General features: G+C 43.4%; 1 protein-coding gene across 2 annotated transcripts in view; it reads right to left on the bottom strand.

Annotated features, from left to right (window-relative positions):
- Positions 1-511: 511 nt before the first annotated feature.
- The window catches only part of bcor (BCL6 corepressor), a 40,065-nt gene continuing 30,194 nt past the window's right edge, over positions 512-10,382 (bottom strand). For both annotated transcript variants that reach the window (XM_026235656.1, XM_026235657.1), the window contains 5 exons: positions 8,411-8,577; positions 7,736-7,881; positions 4,889-4,966; positions 3,837-3,987; positions 512-1,861 (listed from right to left, as the gene is read on the bottom strand). In XM_026235656.1, coding sequence (XP_026091441.1) covers positions 1,567-1,861; positions 3,837-3,987; positions 4,889-4,966; positions 7,736-7,881; positions 8,411-8,577 — 837 coding nt within the window. In that variant the 3' untranslated portion in view covers positions 512-1,566. The remainder of the gene's footprint in view (positions 1,862-3,836; positions 3,988-4,888; positions 4,967-7,735; positions 7,882-8,410; positions 8,578-10,382) is intronic.

Genomic DNA, 10,382 nt, shown 5'->3' with positions numbered 1-10,382 from the left:
ACAAAACTTAAACTAACATTCTGGGAACGTTAAAATAATGTACAGGGACGTTGGAATAACTTTATTCTAACATTAAAATAACGTTACTCTAATGTTAGAATAACCTTGGGGAACATTAGAATAACATTCTACAAACCAGAAACTAACGTTCTATTTCTGTAAAGAAAACTTTCCTGACTAACCAAAAAAAAAGAACATTCTTGGAACGTTAGTTTTTGGGAATCAAGAATTGTTAGTAGGGTAGTAGAAAGTCGCTATGGAATTCAGACCTTAACCTCCGAACATAGTGATAAACACGTACGTTTAATAATCTATTTGTGCATGAATTAATCAGAGCAGCACTATGCTCAATTTGGTTTAACAACATGAAATTATTGAACATATTTCAGCGTGAAACAAAGTTTTATCTCAAGTTTTATCCATGGTTTTGAAATAACATGCACAACAAGACCAAAAAGTAAATGTGATAAATTTTTGATGTAATGTCGACTAATATAAGAAGACCACAATATATACACAATCTTTTATTGCCATTTATTTAAAGGAACTTTTTTTGGTAAAATATAAATACAAATGATAGGTATGTAATTTCAAAGTCCGAACACTTCTCCAAAAAACAATAACACACGTCAGAAACAAGTTACTGAAATAGTCAACCCATTATTTACAAGTTCAAGCATGTCTTTGCCTAACAAAGCGTCAGATTAGTATTTTACAATTACTTTAATATTTTACAAAGAAAAGCCACATTAAAATATCTTAATTTCTACTCATAAATAAGTGACTTAGTCAAAGCAACAGCTTGCATACAGGGTATGAAACAGCTTTGTAGATTAGAGTTTAACACGGGAGAGCGAAAAATCCCACACTGGTTACTGGTCAACACCATAAAAACGTCTACTCCAGGCGAGGAAAATCGCGGACGTAGTGCGCTAATTTACTCTTTACGAACCGAAGGGGCTTACAGCCTCAGTAAATCCTCTAACATTGAAATTACGTTTAAAACCCCAATTCAGCCCAATTATGTATTTACAACATCGTAACTCCAATTATAAAATAAAGACCTGACTAAACAAGACAAAAAAGGCAGCGCATATATATATTTATTTATATATATATATTTATATCTATATATAATACACACAAATAAAATACAGTGACTGTATATATATATATATATATATTCCTATTTAGAAAACATCTCTTTTAAATGAAAGAGTTCTTCGTTGTGAGCATAGCTTCATATCTCAGAGTTAGCCAGAGATAGTGGTCCAAATCTTAGGTCCATTCTCTTTCTTTATCTGCAGAATGTGCACTATGTACAGATTTGCATCGTCACCAGGAGCATCAGTATGCAAGAAGGGCGCAAGAGATGTAGAGATGTTCCGAAACCTTCTTGAAGCCAAATAGAAAGATCAGCTGCACTGGGATCCAATTTCGCCTTTGGCTACCAGTCCAGAAGTTCCTTGAAATGTCAAGAACTGCCTCAGAATATCCTTTTCCTTGGCTTCTAGTTGTCCATGGGTCTCCAAGGGACTGTATGAGTGTGCATGGATGTGCAGAAGCTCACAAGCGAGGCCTGGATACTGGCTCCCAGCGGTCGTCCAAGCATTCGAGGGACGACCCCAGCAGCGCCACCAGGTCGGCACTGATTTCCACCAGATCCAAGAGTTCCTTGCTGTCAGGCATGAATCCCTCGAGCTCTTCCGGACAGGAGAACAGCTGACTCAGAGAAGCCTGCTTGTAGAATTCTGCCTCGGCTATAGTCACTACTTCAATGTGCGTAAACGTAGCGCGAAACGTTCTAGCAGACATCTTCAAGCGCTTGAGGACGTCTGAGAGCAGCAACCAGTTTCTAGGTCTGAGGAAAAAGAGCGAAAGAAAGATTAATTGGCTGAAAAATAGAGCAAAATTTTCATGCTAGCATCGTTGCGTCAAGTTTATACCACAAGGCTATAAAAAAACAGGTTATCAAGGCTTAGTTTTATTCATATCATACTAAAAATAAGATGCTTAAAGTTGGTGCAAATTTGCAGCATCCACATGAACAGTTTCAGAACACATGCACAAAGTTAGAAACACCAAAACAAAAATGTACATGCATATACACCGTGTTAAACACTCGACCCAGAACAAACAGGCATTCAGACAATTATACAAAATCACACAAGGATTCTCAAGGCCTTCACTCGTCCAGGAACACAATAGGCTACACACACACGCACAAAGACCATAGACTGAGCCTGTCAGACGCACGCACACACATACACAGCGGGGAAAGCAGTAACAGGCAGCGCTCAATCGATGGCACTTGAGGCGGTCTGTGGCTCTCGCGGAGTGCGGAACGCTGAATGGAGTGGGAGAGGGAAAGGGAGAGAGAGAGAAGGAGAGAGGGCGAGCGAGAGGGGGGAGGAAATGTGAGGAGAGCAGAAAGCCATTAATACTGCATCAGGCAGCCACGCCGAGTGAAAGAGCGAGAGGGAGAGTGAGCGAGCGAATGAGGGCGAATGAGAACGGGGGAGGGGAAGGCCAGAGACAAGCGCAGACTGAAGATTATACACAACAGTGAGCGCGGCAGCTGAGCCTGGGAGGGAGGGGTGGCGGGCGAGCAAGGGAGGGAGGGGTGGCGAGAGAGCGGAGCGCGTTGACGGCAGAGAAAGAGCCTGTGTGGGAGGTAATTAGCTACGTCTGTTTAGCAGCGTGTCACTAGACTGTCTCTCTCGTGCAATGCTTTCGCTGTCCTCGCTCTGTTTACGTGCAACGGGCCTCAAGTCTTCGCTAACGCTAAACTAGCGTCGTCCCTGGCTGTCAGTCTACACCAAGGTTTCTCAAATCTTGTCCTCAAAACTCCCCTACCTGTGATTTTCGAATGATCCTGAAGACACTGATTAGTCTGCTCAGGTGTGTTTGTTTAGGGTTAGAGCTAAACCCTGCAGGAAAGTGGATCTTGTGGGCCAGATTTGAGGATCCCTGGTCTACACAAATTATGACTCAATTCGATGAATTCTAAGAGTTAATAAAATTGGCTTTGCTCAGATGCATTTAGAGTTTTGGGGAGTTCTTGGTAGAAATCGTGTTCTGGAGGTTGGATGGGGGGCCCTTCCCCCTCCATAGAAATAGCATTCCAAGGTAATTTCGTGGTTTGCATGGTGCATAAACACACTACTTGCTTTGCTCATTAAATGAACATCTAGAAACATTGCAAACAACAAGCAATGTCTTGGTAGCCAACAACTGCCATCTCTACATATGAATTTCATAATTGCGACAATTTGTTTAGATTAGAACTAAATATCTATGAATATGTGCAGTTCTCTAATAATGATCAGAATTTCGCCAAATGGTTATCAATGTCCTACTTGGAAATGGAAGCTCTATGGCTACATTCGACAATTATGACAATCAGTTGACATACAAATAAAAGCACAATCCACTATCCTACAATGACAACCTTACTTTTAACAACAATTACCACCGCCTTTCTTGAGGTAAATTTTTTATTTACGAAAAATTGTTCAGATCAGAATAAAATGCCTTGGTGTAATCAACATTGGTCCAATAACGACTAAACTTATTTGTGAACAATTGCCACATTCTGGGAACAATCAGCAATTTAATGATTAAAATTCCCAATTACGAAAATTCCACTAGGATCAAAAATTTTATTAGACTTTGAAAATCCTATAATTAAAAAGAAATAATGAACATCACTTGGTGACAAATGGTTGCAAACATCCTGCTTGTAACCAACATGCAACATGCAAAAAATTGTTTTTGCAATAAATAAAAGCAGTTACAGACATAGGTCAGTCAAAAAAGAAGTTCTATGCTCTTACCCCTGTGAGAGAGAAACCTGGATGTTGTAGCATGGCAGCAGCGGTCGGTCAGAGAATTCAAACTCGAAAACTTCTCTCTGTTCATCCTCGTCTTCACCGGGTCCAGGCGGGTTGGCTAGGATGTCATAACCAGACGAGTCGTCGACAGGCTCTATTAGTCAGACAGACAGATATCGATTAGAAATGAGAGACGAGGTGTGAATTATGGAATCCCACACACACACACACTGAGAGCTTATGGATTCTGCTCCCATGATATCCCTTCAAAGTCCTCTCCCGCCCTCCCTTTCCCTGTCGGATTCACGCCAAGACATGTTTTCGTGGGGCTGCTCTCACATCGCTCTCTGAACGCACTCTCCTATTTGCACTCTCTTCCATTAAGCGGCACTGCGGGAAGAGCTGTGTGTGAAGCCACTTCACTCGTTGGTGCACGCTAGCGGCACAGCGTACGCCTCGGAGCAAAACAGGTGGCTCTAGCTCTTTCTGATACGCTTTGAGTTTTTCCAAGGCAGCGCAAAGCTCCCAAAAATAGCCGCGCAGCTCCCTTCCACACCTCCCCTTCTCTCCCGGCTTTGTTATTCCAGGAATCCAAGGGAAAATGTGCAGTAGCTGTGGGTTTGTTTTCAGCCAGCTGGAGACGGGCCTGCTCACACACACACACACACACACACACCGAGCGATCTGCTGATATATGGCAGCCAGGGGAACTCTCGCTACGCAGCTAGAATTCATTTTAAAAAAGAGCAATAAAGAAATGCTGCCATCAATTTTGGCCCCCATGGTGCGGACCCCACCACCCAGCGAATGGGGGATTTTTATATAAATTCTTTAAGCGAACATCAGAGAGCTAGAAGCACACATGGATGCTATTTCTTCCATTCTAGATCAATGAGCGTCTACAAACATTGATGATTCACACAGATTTTAGTTTACCTTTAGGTGTTTATCCAACTGGCTGTCTGTTTGCATGATGTTTTTGTGTCTGTTACTGTGTGTGTTGTGCGTTTCTGTAAATATGTGTGTGTGTGTTTGAGTGTGAAAGTGGTACTCACCGCACACTGCGCTGCCGTAAAACTCCCAGTACACGCAGGGGTCATCGTCCACTCTGCCCTGCAGATCGGCAAAGTAATCTAGAATAAGAAAGAGAGATGAAACCATTAGTGATGTAAGCAGGAGGCAACTAGAGAAGCAGATCCACCCTGTAAACAGATCCACCCTATAAACTAGCAAAGAAAAAACATCTAAACTTTCAGCTAATATTAGCATAGGATCATGCTAATCATTAATAAAACCATTATAAAACGAATAATAATAAGCAAAATACAATTAATTGATGCCGATATGATGACCGATATATTGTGCAAGTGCTAAACGGACCGCATTCACCAAGTGACAATTAGAAGATTGTCTTCTACAGACAGCAGAGGCTCTGACGCTCTGCAAACATTATGTGGTTGCGTGCTCAGATGCCCCTTTCTCCTGCGAAACACAGCCAGCAGCGACGGGAGCCACGTTTGCCAGCGCAGCCATTAACAATTCCACCCAGAGAGAAAGAGAGAGAGAGAGAGAGAGAGAGAGAGAAACAGAGCTGGAGACAGCGATAGAGAGAGAGAGAGAGAGGGCGGTTGATTAGAAGGCTCCCACAGAGGGAAAACAAACTTGGGGAGGGTTTTTAAATCAGCGCAGAAGACAGCAGAACGGGACAAGACCGCTGATTCACACACACACACACACACACACACACACAATATGCTGCCCTGCACTTCTAGGCCGAGCTCTTTCCTGTCTCACGAACTCATGCATAATCAAACACTCACGCAGTCAGTGTGAACCTCCAACATGTGACTGAGCTGCCCTTTAACTGGCAGCCCTGAAGCTAATTCACACACACATACACACACATACGTATTAAGATGGCTTTGGAGGTGAAGAACTTGCGACTGCCGTCAAGAACAAATGCTGGCTGTGTACAAATTGTTTTGCGATGCCCTCTAGTTCAGCTTGAAACTTTCAGTCCATTAATCAAGCCGTGCCTCAAAAAACACGACTACTGTCACTGAAAGAGAGAGAGAGAGTGTTTCCTTCGGACTGTTATGGCGAGGCTGTGCTCGGGCAAGAGTGGTCAGTGTTAACACAAACACAGGAAAGGCCTTCTCGGTAAATGCCACGTCTCTTGTGATGCCATCTTCACATGCACCTGGAGCACAGCTTGTCTTTTCCATGCGAACGTCTAACCTTGAGCATTAGAACTTTACTTCTGCACACAATGGGTGGCGAACAGCACAATGACAAGGTCAATGCTCCGCTAACGATAAACGGTAATGGTATAAACAACTCTTGAAAGAATATTCTGGGTTATTTTCAACAAAAATCTGCATTAAACCAATCTGTCAAGGAAATGTCAATCAGTCTTTGGTCCGGCAAACAGTATGGCATTTCATTGCACAGTTTTAAAAGCAAAGCATGTGAAGCAATCCTAAGGTTTTTTTTTATCTTGAAATATCAATTTCAAAATCATTCTGATGGCACAGTCATTTTTAATAAACTCAATGGTTTCTATTTCTTTCTAAAGCTCCCCCCAAACGTCTGTTCTTGCAGGATGCAAATTTAGTTAGTGGGTACGAACTGCAGTTAAAAGTTTGGATCGATCTATAACAACAACAAATGTGCATGCACCACTAGTCTAAGCTTCAGACATCATGCCCATGGACCATTGGCTAGACGTCTGATGCATATTGGACACAAAAGTGGAAACACTTCAGGAATGTCGAAGTCGTCATCGGATTGGTTAAATTGTACAGGATATCCAGGAAGACGTGCGTGTTCTTTAATGTTCCACCTGGAAACAAAATATTCTGGCGTCAAGCCCCCTCACGAAAGAAGAAAGCCATCAAGTTTACAACAGTGACGACGAGCTCTTATCAGGATCAACTAAACGCTGGATATTCAAAGGTAGGCCAAATATTTATGGTTTTAAAGAATCTTTAAAATGCGTCCGAGAGTTTTACACACCAGTCTGTTTTTGTGGGGACATTCTATTCCCCGAAAAGAGAGGCTCTACGAAACTAATTGTGATTGGTTGTTTGACATGTCGGTTAAACTGCCTCATGGGTGGGCCTTGACCAATGAAAGCTGCCATAGATTACAGACCTTCAATCTGGCAACAATATGGTTATTGGTGGGATTTGTCCAACTGATCACTGATGGATGGCAGGAGAGTTTGCCATATTAATGACTATTTTCAATCAAGTTTCAATTCTGTTAGGTGCTGCAGAAATCACATGCTGTCGCATTAAATGTAGTTTAAGCTAAATCAAGATTTCGAAAACCCGATTTAAATCCTTGAAAGCATTCAGATGCTGCTCTTGAGGTCTAACTGGAAAACTATCCCCCACAAATCACACACATGCACAATGAAAAGTCCCATCATGCTATTAAGTGTTCCCGAAATGCTTGGATTTACAAAGCTTTTAAACTCAAGAATTTTGGCCTATAAGTAACCCATTAGAAACCCACACACATCAAGCTGTTTAAAATCAAGGGGTCAAAATTACGTCAAAAGTTTCTAAAACCATAAAAACAATAGCCCATTTTAGCTCGGATGGCTCCAGATAAGGCTCAGATTACCATTTCAATAACACAACCCAGCTTTTCCAAATATTGTTGTCTGCGACAAACCCATACACTGTTCAAAACAGTCATGCCGCACCAGAACAAATAGAGACGCACACGGATGAACACACACACATAATCTCCTTTCAGGGAAAGCTGATTTGCCGGAGCTAAAGGCTTCTCCCCCGCTCCAGCTGTTGCTTAGTAACCAGATAGCCAAGCCGAGCGGAACCTTCGGAAAGAAATTCTGGGAATAGAGCTGGAAGAGTGGTACAGGGCTCTCTTACCAGAGAGAAAACACTCCATTATGTCGCTGTGGGTCATCTTCAGCAAACCGCGGCCTGAGTAGGTGGCTAAGGTTGGATCGGCGCCGTATGACAACAACAGTCGTACCACGTCAAGATGATCGTTTTCCACAGCATCATGGAGAGGCCTGTTGGCAGAGAGACCAGAACTTTACTTCGCAAAAACTAAAACAACAACATTTATAATCTTATCCATTTTAAATTTCACTTGCTTTAGTAATTGCGAGATTTTATTTTTGCTTAAACAGTTCAATTACTTCACTTGTCCAAAATTACCTTAATTTTATCTTCTGGTATTGCCCAATAAAACAGTCATTAAAACCTGTCACCGTCATTCATCTTTCCGACAGGAATCGGAAATGAAATTGGATTTTTAAGTGTATAGCGAAGACAGGGATCTCACACGCCTAATCTGCTCTTCTAGCGGTAATTATCCGAGCTAAGATTCTCGGCCTCTTCTGTTGTTGTAAAGCCATTATTACCAAACATATAATTACTGACACTGAGTGTGCGTGCGTCAGCACGTGTAATTATCTGCGCCTCAGTGGCACGCACAAACTCTCAAACACAGTATGACGAAAGCACAGGAACTCACACAAATTAGTCCTGCATGTAACGCTTTGCTATTTAGGTGATATCATGAATGCATGTGTTTACCTGGTGCCGTCCTGCGCACTGCAGTTGATGTCCGCCCCGTGCTCCAGTAAGTGCTGTACGATGGAGAGCCAGCCGCGGGAACAGGCCTCGTGAAGCGCACAGTAACCCGCATTATCCCGATGATTCACGTCACACACTTTATTCTCCAGACAGTACAAAACCACCTCCTACAGCAAGCGTGAGAGAGACAGAAGACGAGCGGTTACTATGGTGCAGCAAGGACTGAAATTCATTAAACACCATTAAAGAGCACAGAGAGAGAGAGAAGGGGAGAGGGTAGACAGACAGTTCCGCCCAGAGCTGATTATTGATGTGTGAGGTATCAGGGGCTTTACAGACGAATCCTGCCCCAAGCCTGCTGTTCAATTTCTATACGTGACGCCCGAGACAGCAACTCCTCAGGGAGCTTCTACAAGCAGCAGCAGAGTAGGAGCGACTTGAAAGGTGAGGGAAATGTGAGCGATGTTACCCTGTGCAAAACCAGCTGCCATGATTGTATTTGACACAAGTTATCCATATTTTCACACCTGTAAGATATTTTGGAGCCTATATATATTCAGAATTCTCACCAGAGATCCTTTGAACATCAACCCAAACCAAAAGAACCCAACAAAATGATAAGAATGTTCCTATGCTGTTAGGGTGTTCTGAGCGGCCATTAGAATGTTTCAATGTGGTTGCTTGAAGAATGATTTTAAATAACACAATTCTAGGTTATTTTGAATTGTGTCAGCCCAGAACACGCTAGCAACCACAAACGCAAACAACCACTCAAGACACCCTAGCAACAACACAGCAACATGCCAGCAATCGCTTAGAATGTTGCTATGTGGTTGTTAAGAGTGTTCTGTGCTGGAACAATTCAAAAGAACGTAGAATTCTATTATGTTTGAACAACGTTAAATTCTGCCAATTTTATCGCCCATCGGGCAAAACTTGTAAGTCTGATCGCTTATAAAAATAATACCGTAGCTTTACTGAGATTTGGCATAATAGCAGTTGATACACAGATAAACCTATCAATGTGTATCTTCCCATTCGCACTTCCTGCCGTTTGCGTACACTGATTATGAACAATGTCTGGAAGAGGCCGGAATTACACAGAGCCCCTGCAGAATTAATTGGAGAGTTCTTCTGGAAGCTCGGGTTAAAAGGAACTCCCACATCCATCACCGCGAGCCGATTCCGCATGCACGGCGGCAACAAAAACAAGCGCGCGCACACAGATAGGCTGGAGAAGGGAGGGCCGGTGTCCGCTCAGTGCTCAGATGAATGAGGGCATTAGGATTCAGGAGGCGTAGCACTCGCACTTCAACCCTGGCAGAGTCTCAGAGAGCGCGTTCAACCCCTCCCCTGATGGAGTCACACAGTGGTACGACCTGCCCCACGCTGCTGCCAGCAGCTCTGCCTCGCGCTTCCCGCCGGCTCCGTATCTAGGATACGGCATGCCGCCGGCACGATTGAAAAAAAGCCCAAGCCGTTAGCAGGGGCGCCGAGCCGTTAACGAGCCCAAGCGGGAAACTCTGGCTCCAGTGCGGATGTTCGCTTCCGTCAGCCTGGAGAGGTGGACCAAAACACATGGAAGGTAAAACATACACACACACACCTACCACGCACAATTACCAAAAGCGAGCTGCAGTTCAAAGGAGAATTTCTGTATTTCCGTTTAAGTTTCCATCGCCTCATTCCCTTTCCAGTGAAGTCTCTCTCTCTCTCTCTCTCTCTCTCTCTCTCTCTCTCTCTCTCTCTCTCTGTCTCCTGCCTCAGGGAGTTCCTCAGTAGGGATGTTTGCAGGCAGGAGAGCTAAGTGTTACATTAAACAGACAATAAAGCAGTGTTACACAGCCTAGCGAGAAAAAGATTTGTCGTGATTTTCTCCTCAGAACTGCTCTTTGCTGTAGCGTTTCCTCCCCCGCTGTCCCTTGCTAAAAGAACTCCCAGCTAACAACTGCAATCAATGCATCATTCAAGA

The sequence above is a fragment of the Carassius auratus genome, chromosome 47 (assembly GCF_003368295.1).
Source record: "Carassius auratus strain Wakin chromosome 47, ASM336829v1, whole genome shotgun sequence".
Classification (NCBI taxonomy): domain Eukaryota; kingdom Metazoa; phylum Chordata; class Actinopteri; order Cypriniformes; family Cyprinidae; genus Carassius; species Carassius auratus.
The sequence above is the reverse complement of the archived record's forward strand: the minus strand, read 5'-3'. Positions and strand labels throughout refer to the sequence as shown.